General features: G+C 44.2%; 1 protein-coding gene across 1 annotated transcript in view; it reads left to right on the forward strand.

Moving 5' to 3' along the window:
* Positions 1-21,115, forward strand: part of LOC306741618 (unconventional myosin-IXAb-like) — a gene marked incomplete at both ends in the record, with an annotated part of 102,032 nt that extends 80,917 nt beyond the window's left edge. The window contains 22 exon segments of the mRNA XM_079223930.1: positions 72-221; positions 2,179-2,486; positions 3,217-4,266; positions 4,585-4,669; positions 5,180-5,371; positions 6,309-6,406; positions 6,718-6,821; positions 6,987-7,210; positions 7,912-8,028; positions 8,399-8,587; positions 8,961-9,008; positions 9,098-9,209; positions 10,426-10,487; positions 10,782-10,974; positions 14,264-14,392; positions 14,504-14,609; positions 14,841-14,972; positions 15,842-15,965; positions 18,940-18,982; positions 18,985-19,258; positions 19,587-19,729; positions 20,727-21,115. Of these exon segments, the coding sequence (XP_079080056.1) occupies positions 72-221; positions 2,179-2,486; positions 3,217-4,266; positions 4,585-4,669; positions 5,180-5,371; positions 6,309-6,406; positions 6,718-6,821; positions 6,987-7,210; positions 7,912-8,028; positions 8,399-8,587; positions 8,961-9,008; positions 9,098-9,209; positions 10,426-10,487; positions 10,782-10,974; positions 14,264-14,392; positions 14,504-14,609; positions 14,841-14,972; positions 15,842-15,965; positions 18,940-18,982; positions 18,985-19,258; positions 19,587-19,729; positions 20,727-21,115 (4,272 nt within the window).
* Positions 21,116-22,029: the final 914 nt, after the last annotated feature.

Here is a 22,029-nt window from a genome sequence, read left to right on the forward strand (position 1 = left end):
CAGTTCCATCTCCGGTGGACCGTTCCTATCCTGTTGGACGCGTTTATTTAAATGTCCCCCGTGTGCTGCAGGTGTTCCTGCGGGAGGCGGAGCGCCAGCGTCTGCAGACCCTCCTGCACCAGGAGGTCCTGCGGCGGATCGTCACGCTGCAGCGCCGCTTCAGGGCCGTCCTGGAGAGGAAGCGCTTCGTTGACATGAGGCGAGCCGCCGCCGTCATCCAGGTGAGACGCCGTGCGGTGGGGAGGAGAGGAGCCGTGCAACACTCGTTCATGCAGTTTAAGATAATATTTCAGATTCTGATTAGCTATAAAATGACTGCTGTGAGTGCATCATGAATCAATTTGACAATCCAGCACAGACAAGTTTCTTCCATTTCAGGTTTCCGGAGTCCATTAAGGACGCATACCCTGAAGCTGTTTAGGCATTAAGTGATTAATAGCGGTGCATTTACTCCAGATATACGAAGAACACGGTCCTCTAAATATAGTCTGATTTAGAGATGATGCACATGTACAGCCTCCACTTACTACTCAAGCTATCATTGCTCTCTTATATTCAGTATTTATTAGACTTCTTGAGGGATTTCCATTCTAAAAAGAGCTTTCTACCATTTTAAACATGTCGTAACATACTGGTACATGACTTCTTAATAATAATAATGAAGGGTGATTGAATGTGTTGGATGACAACATTATTAATAATGTCTGAAACAATGAGATTTATTTTCCTAGTTCTTTTAATCACAGTAAGTCACCCTTGTAAATCTGAAGTGGACAAAATGTAGCCTGTGAATTCTTAAAAAATAAACTAGAATATGGCTCAAGCATATTTCTGATAAATAAAGAATTGTATGTACATTGGATTTCTCAGTTAATACACTATATTTAGGGACATCATCTTTGTCTTTTGGCTTAAAAAACAATACTTTACCATTTCTGCCTGTTTGTTCCATCTTGATAATACACTTTGCATCGTAATCTTTAAAGTGAGGCCAAGAACAAAACACATTATCCGGCAATTTTAGCCTGTTTGAACTTTTCCTCTTTACACATTACATCTTCATATTTTAAATGGGCATGTAGGCCAGGCACTGTGTTTAATTAATTGTTTTAACTACTGTTTCAGTGTAGCTGGTTGAAAACTACACGTCTATGTTGTTCGGCCTCGTATCTTTCTATACATGAGCCCTCAATCCAAAAGGTTTGGCCTCAACTGTCACAGACACACACTGTTATCTCTCTGAGGAGAGAACGAGAGCGAGCGAGGGAGGGAGGGAGAGAACGTAAGAAAGCAAACAGTGAAAGGATTGACGGAGGAAGAAAACGCTGCGTTCACGCCTGTGTGTTTTCTCTGGAAGAGTCCTCAGAGGAAGACAGACGGAAAGAAAACAAACCCAGTCGCAGGACCCACAGAGAACATTTGGTCAAACGTACCCTCTAAACTGCTGTTTGAGCTCTAATAAATGTTTTTTAGAAATTGAGTCATTTCACATTTACAATCTGACATTTAATGCATTTCTAAATCAGAAGAAAATGAAGTTATTCCCGTGTCTGATCGGGTGTTTCATCCCATTCTGCAGCATCTCATGAAAAACGAAAATATTAAATTCCACAAACTTCCTTTACTTATTTGGGTCTTACCTAAAGTAGCTTTCACGGCAACACAGCAGGACATGAGATGTTTTAGAGGGAGGGTCATGAGGGAGGATTAAAACATTAAAATCTGAAAAAGTACATCAAAATCCCCAAATCTTCAGGTACATCAAACCTAAAAAAGTAAATCACAGGGTTCTTACGGTCATGGAAAACCTGGAAAAGTCATGGCATTTTAAAATGGTTATTTCCAGGCATGGAAAAGTCATAGAAAATTTCGTTCATTTACGCTCAAATGTTTTTTCTTTTAATCAATCTATTGTCCCTCATTCATGTGTGCCATTTAAGGTTTACTGTATGCTTTGCAATTCTCATTGTTAGTTTAAATACTATATTTTCTCACTTTTTCATGTTTATTTCATGAAATTTGGTTTAAAGTCATGGAAATGCATTGGTCAAAATGTGTATGAACCCTGAAATCTTCAAAGACGCATGTTTTTGAATGAATCTTTCATTGAAGAAAAGCAATATTGAGTCTGTGTTTCCGTCTACATTTAATAAAAAAAGTCCCCACGTCTTCCTGCAGCGATGGTGGCGGCGCTGCCTCCTCAGACAGTCGTCCGTGGACTCTGCTGATGAAGAGGAGGAGGCGGCGGTGTGTCTGCAGGCGGCCTGGAGGAGCTACAGGGAGCGCAGGAGGTTCCTGCAGCGCCGGGACGCCGCCGCCGCCGTCATCCAGAGGAGCTGGAGGAGTCGCTGCCGACGCAGATGTGCGGCGGCCGTAACGGTCCAGGCGGCGTGGAGAGGATTCAGGGAGAGGAGCCGCTACTGCCGCACGCAGGGGGCCGTGACGCAGCTGCAGGCGAGGGCCAGGGGCCGCCTGGCTCGACTCAGGTGAGGGAACGTTACCTGCAACAGCGTCGGTTAATACAGAAATATCACAAACACGGGGTCGGGACCCTCAGGTGGGTCGCAGGAGATTTTATGAGGGTCGCCAAATAAATTAGCGGAGCTTCCTCCGTAATCTTTTATTCCCCATTGATATCTTCAGGACTCCTTTGAGCCACATGAGGGAGCCTGAATGTTTATATGGTTCTGGCAGCCGGAATTATAACATTGAATGTCATATGAGTACATCCTGTGTGCCTTTTGCTGATGACATGGCATGAAGCCACTTTGAATTCAATTAAAAATAGTGGTCAAAATCTATTTTTTTGCAGGTTTAATTTAAAATCTGTAGAAACCAAAACTGGTGCGTATATATGTTTTCAGCAAAAATCATGGTTGCCGTGTTTAATATTCTGTTCAGTATTTTTCTCTAAAAAATATTAAATTCCACAAACTTCCTTTACTTATTTGGGTCTTATCTAAAGTAGTTTTCAAGGCAACACAGCAGGACATTAGATGTTTTAGAGGGTCATGAGGGAGGATAAAATTTTTTTAAAAAGTACATAAAAATCTTCAAGTACATCAAACCTAAAGTAAATCAGCAAAGAGCGAATGTTTTATTGAAGAAAAGCAACGAATTTTGAAGGCATCTTTCTTGGTGTGTTTAATATTCTGTTCAGTATTCTGCCTTGAATGGAGACAGTCTTCTAAATTATTCCCTGATAATGTCTTTTAGGTTCAGGGAGGTGAAGCAGCGGCATGAAAGACAACAGAGTCCACCACCGGAGGCGGATGCAGGAGCCATGGAGGACCTCGCCTCATCGGGGCAGGAAGCTCACGTCCAGGATGTCTCTGTCGAACTGTCCGACGACTCCAAGTCTGCTCCGTTAGATTCGGGAGAGACGGAAAAAGAAGAGGACTCTGAGCGAAGCAGGAGCACGGACGAGCCGAGCCTTAAGAACCGGTCGAAGCGGGAGAGCAGGCGCATGAGGGAGCTGGAGCAGGCCCAGTTCAGCCTGGAGCTTCTCAAGGTCCGAACCACCAGCGTCCAAGAAGACTCGGCCTGTCAGCCGGAGGACCCTCACAGACATTCGAGTCACGGTAGCTTTGAGCTGCTCGGCGTGGAAGACATGGACACGGACGGCTCTGGAGGCTTCGGTTCCCAACCGACTGCCCCTCAGGAACAACCCGGAGCGCCGGACGTCCAACTGAGAGACTCAAACGTCAACGAGAAGCCGAGGGCGACTTTTTACATCGCCTCGGACCAGAGTCCGGCTCACGAACCGACGGCGAAGTCCCACAGAGAGAGACGAGAGTCCACGTCTCGTCGGCCCGTGGTGGTGTTGATCAGCATGCAGAAGGAGAGCCCCGTGGAGGAGGCGGAGCCAGAAGGAGCTGTCGGAGCAGGCGCAGCGTCGCCCGGTTCCCAAATGACCCCCGTTGCAGTGGCATCAGAGGCGGAACCGCCACATGGGATTGTCCCCCAGGCGGAGAGCGACGCACCCGGGGTGGCGGATCCGTCAAGTCCAGAATCGGGGCTCTGCTCCTCAGAGGTGGACATCCAGATCGGCCTGCAGCCGAAGGCCGCCGTCCCCGCCGTCCTCCCCTCCGGTCAGCAGGAGAGGAAGGCGGCGCGGCCCCAGCAGGAGGCTCCCAGTCCGGTGCTGGACACAAAACCACCGAAGGCTCAGAAGAAGAGCTCGGCCCAGACGGTGATTGTGAACATGGTGGAGAAACCCCAAAACACCGTGTTCTCCCCGCCCAGACGCAAGCTGCCCTTCTCCAAGTAAGTGGACCCGTTAAGGTCAGGGTGCTTTTAGAAGATCTCAAAATACACCAAACCCATACAATTACAACAAAAGACTTTCATAAGCAAACATTTCCAGGAAAAGAGCTTTATATGTATGTGAATGTGATATATTGTACAAATTAGAAACCCATAACCTGATTGTAGCAGCCTTCATTTTAATAAAGTGTAATGTTTTAAGATGTTTTTCTTTGTGCGAACTTCCCAAAAGTACCATATTTCTTTTTGACATTTTTGTCGAATTTTTTGGCTTTTTCTAAAACTTTGAATGTGTTTTTTTTTTTGTGTGTGTTGCAGGTCAGATAAGGATTTGGTGAACCAGGAACGATCTCTGGCCATGTTCAGAGACGACTCTAAATCCATCGGATTCAGAAGCAGAGAGGTAGGACGGACACACACACACACACACACACACACTTACATGAACACACCAACCTGCTCCCTCACACTATGATTTTATGTTGAGGGTACATTTCTCATTGTAAAACAAAAAAATATTGAAACATCAGAATCAGATTCACTTTAATTATCCACGCAAGCTCACGAATACAAGGATTTTGACTGAAAAGTAACCTGGTGTGTATGTGTTCTCATACCTGGCCAATCAAGCTGATATTATGCTCTCTGTGCAATAAATAAAAATATACACAAAATCAAACCAGCATATACAATCAGCTGATTTACATGCAACACACTTATCGATAATAAAGAAGCTCATTCTACACAGCTGATAGATATGAAAATAAACCTTTAGAGGAAGAAAGCTAACCCCGAACAGACGTTTGGACAGCCTCGTCTCCCAATGCTAAAGACACACACACACACACACACACACACACACACACACACACACACACACAGCTGACCTGATGTCCCTGTGGTTGCCTGGAAGCAGGTGGGCCGCCCCGTCCCCAAAAAGAAAGCGCGAATGTCCCGGACGCGCTCCGACTTCCTCACCCGCTGTAACTCCGAGGGGGCGACCCAGTCGGACGACGACGACGAGTACTACGTCCCCGCCGACTCCCACGCGCTGCCCCCCGCCCTGTCGCCCCCAAACGCCGACCGCCACAGCGACTCCGAGATGGTAAAGCGCCGGATAGCCGGTGGTCCCTTGACCTCCAGTCGATTGACTGTTTCCTGTCCGCTCGGGGCGCCCTCCCTCCCTCCTATCCCTCCGCCGCCGCCTTCCTCTCGGGTGGAGCTGGCCCGAGCGCCGGGGGGAGGAGCCTCTAACACTGCTAACCCTCTGAGTCGCCACCTGAGGCCTTTTCATCTCACGCAAGAGCGCATCTCTCTCTCTTTTAGGGGATGCTTCATTTTGGAGTTTGATTTTCGTATTATTTCCTTCAGTACACAACAAGCGAGGTGTTGTTCGGTGGAGCCGAATAATTCATCCTTGAAAGCATTTGCCGCTGCTGGTAAACTTGTCCGATGAAAATTGTGAATCCGCCACTTTAAAGAATACTTCTCCCAGTGTGGCAGTTTGCTCTTGAAGGTCAAATGGAAGGTTAAAAACTCAAAATGCCACACGCATCAAAGTATCTCTGCATCTTCTGCATCTTCTTCTGTCACAACAATGAAAAGAGACGTTCGCGGTCCGGACCGACCGAAGAGCTTCCTCCCCCTCCATGTTTCAGCCTCTCCTGAAAAACCCGACGTCACTTCTCGTGTCGCTCTGCACGCCGACTGCTGCATGCCGGACTCGAGCAGAGCGACTTCTCACTAACAACGTCGACTTTCTACGCATGAGCTCCGTTTCCCTCTCGATGCCTCAACATCGGCTGATTTCACTCACTCAGCAGATTTATTATATCAACCTCAACATGCTCTCCTTTTACATGATTTACAAATATGCACGGCATACTAAACTCTATGTAGTATATTGATATATTACGACATAACATGACGTGTCTGTCCATGAGAATGTAAAGGAACCAGTTCAACAAAAGCAGCAGCGTCCTGGACCAGTTTAAATCCTGTCATTGACATGCATGTTCCTGTTCCTGTTCTCTGCTCTGCAGCCGTCTCACAAAGACCAGAAGAAGATCCACAAGACCATGTCGTCCGGAGACCTGGGCAAGGTGGAGGTCCTCAGGAAGACCTCCAGTCAGGATGGAAGGTGAGGGAGTCTCTAATCACATTAGACATCCTCCTCATGAGGCTGGGGCACAGAGGAAGAGCGGGTCGTCCTCGAGTCAAAAATACCCGCTTTTCGATCCCCTAAAATGTCCTCGGGCAAGATATTGAACCCGCAAAATGCTTTTTACAGAAGGAAACACATTCAAGAAGTAACTTTTGTTTGTCCGGGGAAATTTGTATACGATTTAGTATTTGACTTTCTTATTCGGTCACACAATTCTCCGTTTACGGCCTGAGACTTTTTCCAATTATTTTTTCTTTTCTGGAACTTAATTGCGTTGTGTGATTCAGCAGGATGAGGGGAAGGATACGCTTCTGGAGCAAGACGAAGCACGGCGAGAAAAAGTTGTCGAGAGAGAAGCAGGCCAGCGGGAGCGAAGCCAGAGAGACGCATGGTAAACAAATATATATTTTGAATACAATTTGCAGACGCATTCTAGTTTTGGTTGCCTTCCAAACAAGGAGGTCAGAGGTTATGATGAATAGCGTATTACAGTATACAGCAAAAAAAGTGATATTTTAGTAATCCAGCTTCTCTCTACCTGCATCCTCCTCCCCAGAAGGCCCTTCTTCTCCTCCCCACAGCCCAGATTTGGAGGCGGCTCCCTCTCGGGGGGTCAGGGACAGCGTGGAGAACAAGGAGCCGTCTCCCAAGATGAGGAGGCGCCGCAGTGTGAAGATCAGCAGCATCGCTCTGGAACCGGGCCAGTGGCAGAACGACGCCCTGCACATCCTCAGCTCGGCCCACGACTACCGCAGCATGAACGACTTCCTCATGAAGAAGGTGAGGGACGGATTTTTTTTAGCTTTAACATCCGTCTGTGAAGTTTCCAGCGCCACCCCAACACAACCGGGGTCAATATGATTTAGTTTGTCGACGTCGCAGTGTTGATGCATTCATCTTGTCAAGTTAAACGGCAACATCTTACTTCAGAGACGTTGTATTTCTTTTATAGAAAGTAGGCCCAAATTATTCTTTTATTTTTCTGCAGACGATCCAGATTAACTGGGAGAAAGTGTCTGAGCAAGACACTTATCTGTAATTCGTTCATGCTTTAATCGGCGTAAACAAAATCATTTTAGAGGAGATAGATAATAAAAGAGAATCTGTTTTACTTGGAATTAGGGGAACCATTGGGTGCCATTGCAACACGTTTTTTTGTCTAACACATAGTTTATTGTTGGGCTGAAATCATCTCGACTATGCACATAATGTGTATTAATGAATGTATAAAAGTCTTAAATTTACCTCGAAGAATGGCAGTCACTACTTGAATCCGTTATATCAGATTTAAAATAGTATTTTCCCTTTGTAAGCTGTCTATGAATGGGCTATTTTGAAGTGGAATAATTGTGCCACAGTGGAGGACAACAGCACAGTGTCCACTTTTTCAATAAAACTAATCTCAGTAAATCATTGCTGCCTCTTTTTTCCAGCGTGTTTTATTCACATTTCGTTAACTTGAAAAGCTTCTGTCCCTGCAGATCGCCGACCTGGAGTCTGAGGACGGCAAGAAGGACACCATGGTGGACGTCGTCTTCAAGAAGGCGCTGAGGGAGTTCAGGATCAACATCTTCAACTCCTACTCCACCGCGCTGGCGGTGAGTCCTCGCTGCTGTGAGAAAATAAGACAACGCGGTCCGTTTTATTGTGGGCTCCTTTGATCGGAAAACATGCGATTCAACGAGACATTTCTTTAGGAGGGGAGCTTAAAGAGACAGAGAGTCATCATGAGATGAAATAAAGTGTTTTTTGAGAGTTAATAAAAAGAAGCACGGTGTGATTGTCTGCAGACGAGGCAACGCCGCCATCTTGCATCTAAGTGGAGTAAAATGAACTGTAAAAAAACAAAATATAAAATGTTTCTATCGGAGAACCCTGAGTAGTAAATCTAGTAATCTGTCATTTGAAACACAAACATCGCTGATGATTCTGAATATTTTCCTTTCCTTTTGCCCACACCCTCGCCAGATGGATGACGGGAAGAGCATCCGGTACAAGGACCTCTACGCGCTGTTCGAGCAGATCCTGGAGAAGACCATGCGTCTGGAGCAGAGGGACTGGTGCGAATCGCCCGTGAAGGTGTGGGTCAACACCTTCAAGGTCTTCCTGGACGAGTTCATGACCGAGTACAAGCCCATGGAGGGAACGATCGGCAGGGTGAGAAAGTGAAAAATGACAGAAAAGCATGATAATTACAAGTATTTCTATTTATTTTCAAATGCAGATGAAGATTCCTCCTCTCTCTGATTATTTTCCCAAGAGATGTGTGGTCCTTTGTTCCTTACACAGCAAAAGAGGAAAATACTTTTAAAGTGGATGTAAAGTTGAAGTCTTTACCTGAATTGTTTAAGGAAGAATATAGTTGACTTTTGGGATTCTTACCGGGAATTAAAATAAAATAAAAAAATAAAAACTATTGTTATCAATTCTTTAAATGTTCAGCATTCACTAGAAACATCTAAAATAGGTTGTTGGGTAGAATAGTTATAGGAAGTGCTGTGATTCTTTGAACACGTTGGTTTCTTTTCAGGCTCCGAAGCGAGAACGCAAGAAGTCGAGGAAGAAGGAAACGGACATTGTGAGTTTTAACGGTGCATTGGCGCCTCAAGGGGTTTTGGATTAATAAATAAGTTGATTGCGCTGAGCTGACCGGTGTCTCTGCTGCAGGTGGAAGAACACAACGGCCACATCTTCAAGTCCACCCAGTACAGCATCCCCACCTACTGCGAGTACTGCTCCTCCCTCATCTGGATGATGGACCGAGCCTGCGTCTGCAAACGTGAGGACGCACACTTCAATCGATTGTCACACTTTTTTTTTGTATTACTTCTGCTGTGTCTCGTGTTTACAAATCTCTGTTCGTATGAGCCAGTGGGCTCTGTGTCGTGGAAGAGTTGGATGACGTATCGGTGACCTCCGTGGGGCGTTCGGACGCCTCTGTTCCTCAATGTAATGGAAGGATAACTGTACATTTATGTGTAAAAAATATGTATAAAATCCTGTAAACAAGGTTAAAACCGGCACTATTTTGACCACGTCTGCTATTGCATGAAACGTCACCTCAAAAGGAGAAACATTTATTTTGTGGCCAGGAGCTGTGAGCTGTCATCCTGCATCATCCGCTGGAGCTACAGTAGTAAATAAACAAAGTTCGTTCCATTGAGAGACTGCAGGTCTTACTGCACTTCACTGTGTTCCTATTTAACTTCTCTCTTCAGAAGAGCTGATGAATAAATAATGGATCATTCTTAATGTCAAGCCACCCGACCTCATACTTCATAAATGTATCGACAAAGAGGTAGAAACAGGACAAAAAGGTGCAGTGCAGTACTTGTACATTATTAGTGTGAGGCGTGGGTGAAAGTCATGGAATATCTGAGTTACCAACAAGAAAGCATTGGATGTTTCCCTTATTTTTACCTTTTACAAAACATGTATTTGCCTTTTGTTTTGCATCTTTGTAGGAAGTCTCTCTCTCTCTCTCTCTCTCTCTCTCTCTCTCTCTCTCTCTCTCTCTCATACACACAGACAGATATACACACCACCAGCAGTTCCTAATGTTCTCCTAACTCACTCACTCACAGGCACTGACGCCGTGTGTGTGGTTTTTATTTCCACCCTCACGGCACATTACACCCCCTCCTACTCTACACACACACACACACACACACACACACACACACACACACACACACACACACACACACACACACACACACACACACACACACTATGCACATTCAAAATTGGATTTAACCTCATAAATCCATCTTCTATCTAGTTCCAAGCTCTCAGTGAGCAGCAGACATCACTTTCAAACCCTCTGACGCCTCTGCGTTTCTTTTCTTCAGACTTTGAGGTTCTGTCTGTCTGTCTGTCTGTCTGTCTGTCTGTCTGTCTGTCTGTCTGTCTGTCTGTCTGTCTGTCTGCAGCTGTTGTTACATTTGCGCAGAGGTTTCAGAAGTCTGACTGTGTGGATCTCTTTTAATCTGCAGTGTGTCGCTACGCCTGCCACAGGAAGTGCTGCTCCAAGATGACCACCAAGTGCAGCAAAAAGGTAAGAGCACATTTTTATATTTATCTGGCCGTGTGAACTGAAATATCACAGCGGTTTAAAAAGATTAGACCGGATACGGATGTTATTTTAGCTCCTTATAAACCAGCACTATGTACCTTTTCTAAAAGATGAAGTAAAACAATCTTCCTTTAATTCAAATGAAGTAGATTTTCTGACTAATAAAACACATTCAATGCCCTCAGAGGATCTGACGTCAGCATATTTTCAGTAGTCCGCCTAAAGTCACACAGTCGGCGCTCTGTGACGGGACGCGTTTGTGTTTTTGTACACCAGTACGACCCGGAGCTGTCGTCGCGTCAGTACGGCGTGGAGTTGTCCCGTCTGACCAGCGAGGAGCGAACGGTTCCCCAGCTGGTGGAGAAACTCATCAACTACATCGAGATGCACGGCCTCTACACGGAGGGCATCTACAGGAAGTCGGGCTCCACCAATAAGATCAAAGAGCTGCGTCTGGGGCTGGACACAGGTGAGACATGTGGAGAAATAGGAATGTTTCATATCTGTGTTTTCAGAGCGTTCATGTTCATTCTTATTGAATTACATTTGTGCTTCTGTTGTGAAAACTATGTTACAAAACGTGAACATATTATTCTTGTTCTTCCTCCTCGTTTTCTACTACTAATACAATAACTCTACTAGAACTACTACTAGTTTTTCTACTCTTTGCTCCTTCTGCTACATCATTTCTACGTCTTCTTCTACTAAGATGAGTAGCACCAGTACTACGCCTCTCTTCTTAGTACTATGACTCTACTACTAATACTACTACTACTACTACTACGACTCTACTACTACTACTACTACTACTACTACTACTACTACTACTACTACTACTAGGTCTTCTACTACTGCTACGACTCTACTACTACTACTACTACTACTACTACTACTACTACGACTCTACTACTACTACTACTACTACTACTACTACTACTACTACTAGGTCTTCTACTACTGCTACGACTCTACTACTACTACTACTACTACTACTACTAGGTCTTCTACTACTGCTACGACTCTACTACTACTACTACTACTACTACTAGGTATTCTACTACTGCTACGACTCTACTACTACTACTACTACTACTACTACTACTACTACTACTACTAGGTCTTCTACTACTGCTACGACTCTACTACTACTACTACTACTACTACTAGGTCTTCTACTACTGCTACGACTCTACTACTACTACTACTACTACTACTACTACTACTACTAGGTCTTCTACTACTGCTACGACTCTACTACTACTACTACTACTACTACTACTACTACTACTAGGTCTTCTACTACTGCTACGACTCTACTACTACTACTACTACTACTACTACTACTAGGTCTTCTACTACTGCTACGACTCTACTACTACTACTACTACTACTACTACTACTAGGTCTTCTACTACTGCTACGACTCTACTACTACTACTACTACTACTACTACTACTACTAGGTCTTCTACTACTGCTACGACTCTACTACTACTACTACTACTACTACTACTACTAGGTCTTGTACTACTGCTACGACTCTACTACTACTACTACTACTACTACTACTACTACTACTACTACTAGGTCTTCTGCTGCTACTACTACTACTACTACTACTACTAGGTCTTCTACTACTGCTATGACTCTACTACTACTACTACTACTACTACTACTACTACTACTACTAGGTCTTCTACTACTGCTATGACTCTACTACTACTACTACTACTACTACTACTACTACTACTAGGTCTTCTACTACTGCTATGACTCTACTACTACTACTACTACTACTACTACTACTACTACTACTAGGTCTTCTACTACTGCTATGACTCTACTACTACTACTACTACTACTCCTAGGTCTTCTACTACTGCTATGACTCTACTACTACTACTACTACTACTACTACTACTACTACTAGGTCTTGTACTACTGCTACGACTCTACTACTACTACTACTACTACTACTACTACTACTACTACTACTAGGTCTTCTGCTGCTACTACTACTACTACTACTACTACTACTAGGTCTTCTACTACTGCTATGACTCTACTACTACTACTACTACTACTACTACTAGGTCTTCTACTACTGCTATGCCTCTACTACTACTACTACTACTACTACTAGGTCTACTACTACTAGGTCTTCTATTACTGCTATGACTCTACTACTACTACTACTACTACTACTACTACTACTAGGTCTACTACTACTACTACTACTACTACTAGGTCTTCTACTACTGCTACGACTCTACTACTACTACTACTAGGTCTTCTACTACTACTACGACTCTACTACTATGACTCTTGTACTACTACTACTACTACTGCTATGACTACGACTGTTACTACTAGGTCTTCTACTACTACTACTACTACTACTACTAGGTATTCTACTACTACTAATACTACTACTACTACTACTACTAGGTCTTCTACTACTACTACTACTACTACTAGGTCTTCTACTACTACTACTACTACTAGGTCTTCTACTACTACTACTACTACTACTAGGTCTTCTACTACTACTACTACTACTAGGTCTTCTACTACTACTACTACTACTAGGTATTCTACTACTACTACTACTACTACTAGGTCTTCTACTATTACTACTACTACTACTGCTAGGTATTCTACTACTACTACTACTACTAGGTATTCTACTACTACTAATACTACTACTACTACTACTACTAGGTCTTCTACTACTACTACTACTACTACTAGGTCTTCTACTACTACTACTACTACTAGGTCTTCTACTGCTACTACTACTACTACTAGGTCTTCTACTACTACTACTACTACTAGGTCTTCTACTACTACTACTACTACTAGGTATTCTACTACTACTACTACTACTACTAGGTCTTCTACTATTACTACTACTACTACTACTAGGTATTCTACTACTACTACTACTACTAGGTATTCTACTACTACTAATACTACTACTACTACTAGGTATTCTACTACTACTACTACTACTAGGTATTCTACTACTACTAATACTACTACTACTACTAGGTATTCTACTACTACTACTACTACTAGGTATTCTACTACTACTAATACTACTACTACTACTACTACTAGGTCTTCTACTACTACTACTACTACTACTACTACTAGGTATTCTACTACTACTACTACTACTAGGTATTCTACTACTACTAATACTACTACTACTACTACTACTAGGTCTTCTACTACTACTACTACTACTACTAGGTCTTCTACTACTACTACTACTACTAGGTATTCTACTACTACTACTACTACTACTAGGTCTTCTACTATTACTACTACTACTACTACTAGGTATTCTACTACTACTACTACTACTACTAGGTATTCTACTACTACTAATACTACTACTACTACTAGGTATTCTACTACTACTACTACTACTAGGTATTCTACTACTACTAATACTACTACTACTACTAGGTATTCTACTACTACTACTACTACTAGGTATTCTACTACTACTAATACTACTACTACTACTACTACTAGGTCTTCTACTACTACTACTACTACTACTACTACTAGGTATTCTACTACTACTACTACTACTACTACTACTAGGTATTCTACTACTACTACTAGGTATTCTACTACTACTACTACTACTAGGTCTTCTCCTACTGCTATGTCTCAATACACTTTACAGAGTCACAAAAGGAGAAAGAGGAGAGTACATTTGCCTGAACGTGTGTTTGTGTGTTGCAGACGTGAGCGTTGTGAACCTGGATGACTACAACATCCACGTCATTGCCAGCGTTCTCAAACAGTGGCTCCGTGACCTCCCCAGCCCTCTGATGACCTTTGAACTGTACGAGGAGTTCCTCCGGGCCATGGGTGAGCTCACAGTCAGCCCCAGCAGTGGCTCCGTGTCCTCCGGCCGAGAGTCAGAGTGCTGCAGGTGCAGTGGTTCTTGGTCTGAGGGGGCGTGTTTGTTTTCCTCTTCAGGTCAGCCAGACAGGCGGGAGGTGATCCGGGGGGTGTATTCGGTGATCGACCAGCTCAGCAGGACACACCTCAGCACGCTGGAGCGCCTCATCTTCCATCTGGTCAGGTGAGCGATGGGATAAGAGGCAACATCAGCAGTTCAGCCTGCGTTTAAGTAACCGGGGTCTCATAATGCGATCTCATAATGTCTGTGAGCAAAGTGTCTTTTGTGTGTTTTTCTCACTGCTTATGAAACACAATGGATTAGCCGTCTCGGTCAAATGCCGGGACCCGTCTGCTGTGGTTGTCACGCCCCGTAGCGTCAGGATTAACGGGATTATACTGCGGTGTGTTTCAGGATCGCCCTGCAGGAGGAGACTAACAGGATGTCGGCCAACGCCCTCGCCATCGTGTTCGCTCCCTGCATCCTGCGCTGCCCCGACACCATCGACCCGCTGCAGAGCGTCCAAGACATCAGCAAGACCACAGCGTACGTCCCCCGCTCTATTGTGTTCAGCTTGTGAACACAATAACTGAATGCAACAGAGACGCTTTTTCCTTTCTATTTTATGGAAAGGTTTAAGTACATTATATGTTTTGGTCTTTACATCCACTATTTCTATTTGGTCTCCTGCTCAAAGTGTGTTGCAGCACGAGACTGAACCTTGTTTAATCCAGAGATAACAATCCAGGTAGTGATGACGCAAATGTTTTACCACAACGCCTGTATGGAGGCCTGTAGGGACAAAGTTTTAATAAAACAGACGTACGAGACATAAAGGCGACGCCACCTAAATTAATAATGTATGTTAGTTACATGGCAAAGGAAAGTTCAATCAACATTGGTGAACATGAGCGACTCCCGATCCCAATGTTTATACTCACGGACTGCAAAGTCAGAGAGAGACCAATACGGTTTTATCTTACGACGACGTCATAATGTATTTGTCGATTTATATTTTGTATAATTCATGTGAACACTAAAGTTATGCAAAAAAAGATGTCCAACATTTTCCTTTTGAATTGTAGTGAAGTACAAAGTAAAGCGGCAGAAAATGAAAATACTCAAATAACCCAAAGTCCTACATCTACAAATGATTGGTAGTTATGTTTAATATATGATTTGCCACTTTAAATCTGTATATTTTGTAAGTTATGTTACAGCTTGAGATGCTAAAGTGACTTCCTGTTTACATAGTTGATGCTTTTGATTGGACGGCGCGACACATGTTGGCTTACTTACGTAAAAGCCTTCTATGCCTTCTAAAGCCTTTCTTCTGCACAAATTTAGTCAATTACAAATATCCTTGGTTCTACTTGTGTTCTGCTCTCCTCTAAATGGATCTCTTCCCCCTGCAGGTGTGTGGAGCTGATCATCAACGAGCAGATGGGCAAGTACAAAGCTCGTCTGAAGGACATCAACAGTCTGGAGTTTGCAGAGAGCAAAGCCAAGAGCAGACTGACCCACATCAGGAAGTCCATGGTAAGATCAGCTGATCGGCCCAGTGAATAATCCTGATGGCTCAGCATTGACGTGGATGTGTTTCCTCTCACTCATCATCTAAATGGTGACAAAACTAAAATCCTTCCATTGCAGCTTTTGTGAAATATAGCAGAAGCAGTGACTGATGTGACATTATGCAACTTCCTGTTAGTGCACTTTAACAAGGAAGGAAACCACTGTGTAATATGTATTCCTGGAAAACATTGCCAACATATTCTCGGTTTTCTCTACCAAGCAGCTGTACCTAAACTTTGCCAGATCAAAAGATGCGTCGACATCTTGGTCGTCAAAAAGTACTAAAGTATCATCAACGACTAAAAAGTAATCAAAAGTATTTGTTTGTTAGAATGGGGCATTCTATCATAATATTACTGGCCCATTAATATTGATGCAGTAATGTTAATGTTGTAACTTGTTGATAAGGAGCTCTTTTTTAAATTAAAATTATTTTTATAATAATTTAAACTAAAAAAGTAACCATAGTCATATATATATATATATATATATATATATATATATATATATATATATATATATATATATATATATATATATATATATATTATTTGACTGAAATGTAGTGGAATAGAAGTATGAAGTAGCATTGTTGGAGCATGTTGGAGAAAATTGTGGAAAAATAGGAGATCATACGCATATCTTTTGGGACTGTCCACTAGTTAGAGGGTTCTGGAAAAACATTAAAACAGAAATCAATAACATTATAGAAGTGGTGGAGGTACCCTTAGAGCCACTAATATTTCTGCTGGGGTCCATACCGAAGGATTTAGGGGACACTGATAGGAGGTATATTTTGCGTATTCTTTTAATTATTGCCAGGAAAACGATAACTGTGAACTGGAGGACTGTAAACCCACCATCAATAACTCAATGGAGACAGAGATTAAAACAGGTCCACACAATAGAAAAAATGACTGCAAAATTACAAATGAAAACAGATACCTTCACAAGACGATGGACTTCGGTTACACTATACCTAGATACGATGGAGTAACAAAACCAAGCTCTACCTCCAGAATATCACTGCTGTGCCAATTTGTAAACCCTGCCCGAATATGAATGTCAGCTTCCTTTCATTTCAGTATCTTTTAATTTACTTGATATATATATATATATATATATATATATATATATATATATATATATATATATATTTTTTTATTCCATTTCTTTTTGATTTTGATTTCATTTTCTTCTATTTTGTATTATTCTTTTTTTTTTTCCTCATTGTTATTTACTTCATTTTTGGTACTTAATGCATGCATTACTTAATTGTATTTAACTGTACTTGGTTGGGCGTTTCGGTCCTCCCCTCCTCCTCGCTGAGCCCTCCTGGTGGAGTGTGTATGTTGAAGTGAGTACATGGAGGAGGGAGCATCCGGGTATGCTGTACGGGTGTGTGTGTAGACTGCTGCGTAAGTGTATGGGCATCTGTTAGTCTGGATGTTCATGTATGTAAGAGTTAGAATTTATACTCGTATTTAGACTACCGACACTAAACGCCTTCGTTTTGACTATTTGGTACCTGCTTTATCATGTTTGTTTATTTTGATGTCAAGGAGGACTCTAATGTGATGAAAACACAAAATAAAAAGTAAAAAAAACAACAACTTCAAGGTACTTTACTGAAGTACAGTACTTGTTGTTATTGACTATAAAACAGTGTGATATGGATTTATATTTAGGTAATGAATTGTGTCTGTCAGCAGGTATGAAATAGATATGACACTGTTCATGGACTAATCTTTGTTCTCATGACTTCACATTTGGAGTTTTAATATTTTTCCAAAATTGGAAATTGAAAATTTGAGCTCTTCTACTCCTTTGCGGACGACTTGACTGTCTTTCAGAGGCTGTGGCCGGCTCAGAGTGAAGTTATCATGAAACGAGAAGAACTTCAGGAATACATTGCACCAAATCTGTAGAACAAATGGTATCAACCCTAAAATCAACAACTCATGAGACATAATTCAGCGTGGGCCATCTTATAGGCCTGTCTGTGTCACTGCTGACCTGCTGTCTGCCTCGCCTAACAGATCCTCTGTACCAACACTAAAAAAAGACAAAAAGCTGTCTATGGTAAAGCGGAGGGGAGTAGAAGACGTTAAAGGAACATATATAACGAGAAAGAAATTACTTCTTTATTATTAAAAAACACTCTGGGCTTTCACATCATGGCTTCGCACGGACGCCATTGTTCGAGCCCGAGGTTTTATTTGTTCAGCTTTGTTCCCAAATATCCTAATAAATAGACTGCAGCACTTCAGCTGGACTCAATCGTATCATCTGTGTCCTGAGGGTCTAAGGACAGAAGGTATCGAATGCTGGAAAACCCCTTGAGGCAGATTTGTGATCGGTGATGTCAATAAAATTGACTAAAGTTGCTTTAATGTCGCTTGTAAGCAACTTGTGGCGGCGGGGTTGCGCTCAATTGAGCGAGGGTGTGGTTCAAGGGAACAGGTGCCATGATGAGGTAATCAGTGTGTGTGTGTGTGTGTGACAATAAAGCATCTTAGTAACCTCAAATCCGCAGTGTGTTGCCTTTGTGCCGCCCGCAGAGGCGTTACGCAACTGTTGTGTGAACAGATGGGATTGTAGCAGCAGCAACAAGCTAATTGTTGCTGCTGTCCCCAGCAACACGCCGTCCCCATAGTATACATTTGGAAGCTAATGTAGTTAGCGTACTGCCAGCATTGTTGAATTGACTTCACGCTTAATTGTGTGTGTGTGTGTGTGTGTGTGTGTGTGTGTGTGTGTGTGTGTGTGTGGTGATATTTAGCTGACCTCGTCGTTTCTTCGCCGTATCTTTGTCAATACATCCTCTGTAACAAATGTGGTGTAAATCCAGCTGTGTCTATAGCGAGTCTGCTGTCTGTTCCATCGCTGTCACCGTCAACAACAACAACAACAATAAATATATATTATTATTTGTCAGCCTCCACTACGACACTCTCTTACTCTGCGATTTTTTTCTTTTCTTGTGTGAACTTGCAGAGCAAAGGCCGTGTTCGTCAAAGCGCCAACACGCCATCATCGCCTCCTCTCAGCCCCAAAGGGGCCCCTGCGGTGGTGGTGATGGATGGAGAGAATGCAGGAGGAGGAGGAGGAGAAGGAGGAGAAGTAGTAGAAGAAGAAGGAGGAGCAGGAGGAGAGGATGATGCAGCAGAGGCCGGGCTGAACGAGCAGCAGCAGCAGGCGATGCAGCAGGAGGAGCGAATCCTCACCGAGCAGATCGAGAGTCTGCAGAAAGAAAAGTACGTCTCTGGGGTCGACCCGTTCAGATGGAAAGAACAAACCGTTTGAACGAGTTGCCGTGTTACTGAATGTCATTACTCGACAGTCTGACATTGAACCCTTCAGGGACACGCACACAGTATCACAGCTGTTATCAGGACACAACTGGCCTTATCTTTAGGACCAATATCTTGTGGACCAAGTAGGAACTTATAAAATAAATTGAAGTTGCACAGCGTATCAGAAACGGCCAAAAGTTCAAATGTAATTACAATAATTTAGATAAGTGTGTGTGTGTGTGTGTGTGTGTGTGTGTGTGTGTGTGTGTGTTTGTGTGTGTGTCGGCAGGGAGGAGATGACGTATGAGATGTTGATCTTGGAGCCGCGGACGTCCGACGATGACACGCCTGAATCTGAAGCGTCTATCGGGACGGCGGACAGCTCCGAAAACATCACCATGGAGACGGAGGGGGCCGCCTCAGACCTCTCTGGTACGTGGTGTGTGTGTGTGTGTGTGTGTGTGGGGGGGGGGGGGGGGATGGGTGTGTCTATATGTGTGTGTGTGGGTGGGTGGATGGATGTATATGTGTGTGTGTGTGTGTGTGTGGGGGGGGGGTATATATGTGTGTGTGTGTGTGTGTGTGTGTGTGGGTGGGTGGGTATATGTGTGTGTGTGTTTGTGTGTTGGTGTGTGGGTGGGTATGTAGGGGTGTGTGTGTGTGGGTGGGTGGGTATATAGGTGTGTGTGTGGGTGGGTATATAGGGAGGTGTGTGTGTGGGTGGGTATATATGTGTGTGTGTGTTGGTGTGTGGGTGGGCATAAGGGGTGTGTGTGTTGGTGTGTGGGTGGGTATATAGGGGTGTGTGTGTTGGTGTGTGGGTGGGCATATAGGGGTGTGTGTGTTGGTGCGTGGGTGGGTATATATGTGTGTGTGTGTGTGTGTGTGTGTGTGTGTGTGTGTGTGTGTGTGTGGGGGTGTGTGTTGGTGTGTGGGTGGATATATAGGGGTGTGTGTGTGTGTGTGTGTTGGTGTGTGGGTGGGTATATAGGGGTGTGTGTGTATGTTGGTGTGTGGGTGGGTATATAGGGGTGTGTGTGTATGTTGGTGTGTGGGTGGGTATATGTGTGTGTGTGTGTGTTGGTGTGTGGGTGGGTATATAGGGGTGTGTGTGTATGTTGGTGTGTGGGTGGGTATATGTGTGTGTGTGTGTGTGTGTGTGTGTGTGTGTGCGTGTGTGTGTGTGTGTGTGTTGGTGTGTGGGTGGATATATAGGGGTGTGTGTGTTGGTGTGTGGGTGGGTATATGTGTGTGTGTGTGTGTGTGTGTGTGTGTGTGTGGGTATATAGGTGTGGGTGGGTGTGCACGTGCAAAACAACTGGCAGTAGAAAGATGACAGGAAAGAGAGAGAGAGAGTCACTTTACTGTTTTTTATTACAGGGTTTTGATGTCTCTCTCTCTCTCTCTCTCTCTCTCTCTCTCTCTGCAGAGCGCGGTGCTTTCCACTACAGGAAGTCCGAGGCGAAGAGCCGACGAGCGTTGCGCCGTCAGCCCGACTCCCAGGACTCGGCGGACTCCGCCTCCACCGTCTCCTCCTCCTACCACCCGTCCTCCTCGCTCTCCTCCAACGCCTCGGGCTCCCCCTCCCCTCACTACCGGTTCCGCTCCTCCTCCTCCGGGCCCCTGCTCACCTCCTACGGCTTGGGGGCCCCGTCGGCCGAGGCCGAGGGGAGCCACGGCGCCGGCAAGACCCGGCACCGGCTCAGGCTGAGCCGCAGCTCCCCGCGCGAGCCCTCGGGGGGCCACCGGAGGGAGCCGGACTTCAGCTCGGGGCCCCAGCAGCTGGTTCTGTACGGCAGCAACGAGTTCATGGTGTGAAGCCGAGGAAGGAGGGGAACGCCGAAGAAGTGCGGGCGGAGGGGGTAAATGGGGCTGGATCCCGGGGGCGAGGTTCGGGCCCCGGTGTCGCATGCGGCCCCTCCTCAGTGCCGTCCTCCCTCCTCCCCTGGTCCGGGGCGGAGCGGAGGGCTGTGGGAATGAACGAAGACGAGACTGGAACAGAGGGAAGTGACGGTCGGCCATGTTTGTTGACCCCCCCCTTTGATCTCAGTGCTGAGACAAGAAGGGAAAGGACGGTTGGTGGAAAACCCACACCTGCAAAGCCAAATCTTACACAACCCCACCTTTATGTTTCAGCATGAGGCCGGTGGATAAAGAATACAAAATGTAGCCATACTGACTGGAACCAGCGCCAAGCCAAGTCTGCTTCTCACGTTTACACAGGACATCATCACACTTTTTCCTACGTTAGTTTGAAGAGACTGTACAGAAATGTGTTAATTATTATTATTGTTATTATGATACAGAGGAAAAAAAATGTACATAGAAAGAAACTCCAGTGCCGCCGCTGGGTCGTTCATTGTCGATTGTTCTCTATTTCCTGTTCTCTATTTTGCAAAGTGAAGTGTCCGGTTCCGGTTCCACTTCCTGTTCCGTGCTGAGTCATTTGTGCTGTTTTTGTTTTTGTTCTCTCGTCTCCTACTTCGCAGTGAACAGAGCCAGCTTCGGGTGTCCTCGGGCTCTTGAGAAATAATAATAATAATAATAGAAGGAAAAGCTGTTGAACGTTTACTTTACCCGAGGTGTCACATGTCCGTCAGCCATATGTGTATTATCTGTCTTTCCCCGCAAGCATTTTGTTTCCTCTTCTGTTTATTCAGAAAACATCAGTGTTACTACATCGGGACTTGAATTTGTTTCTACATATATAAGTATATATGTATATGTGTATA

The sequence above is a fragment of the Taurulus bubalis genome (assembly GCF_910589615.1).
Source record: "Taurulus bubalis genome assembly, chromosome: 9".
NCBI lineage: Eukaryota > Metazoa > Chordata > Actinopteri > Perciformes > Cottidae > Taurulus > Taurulus bubalis.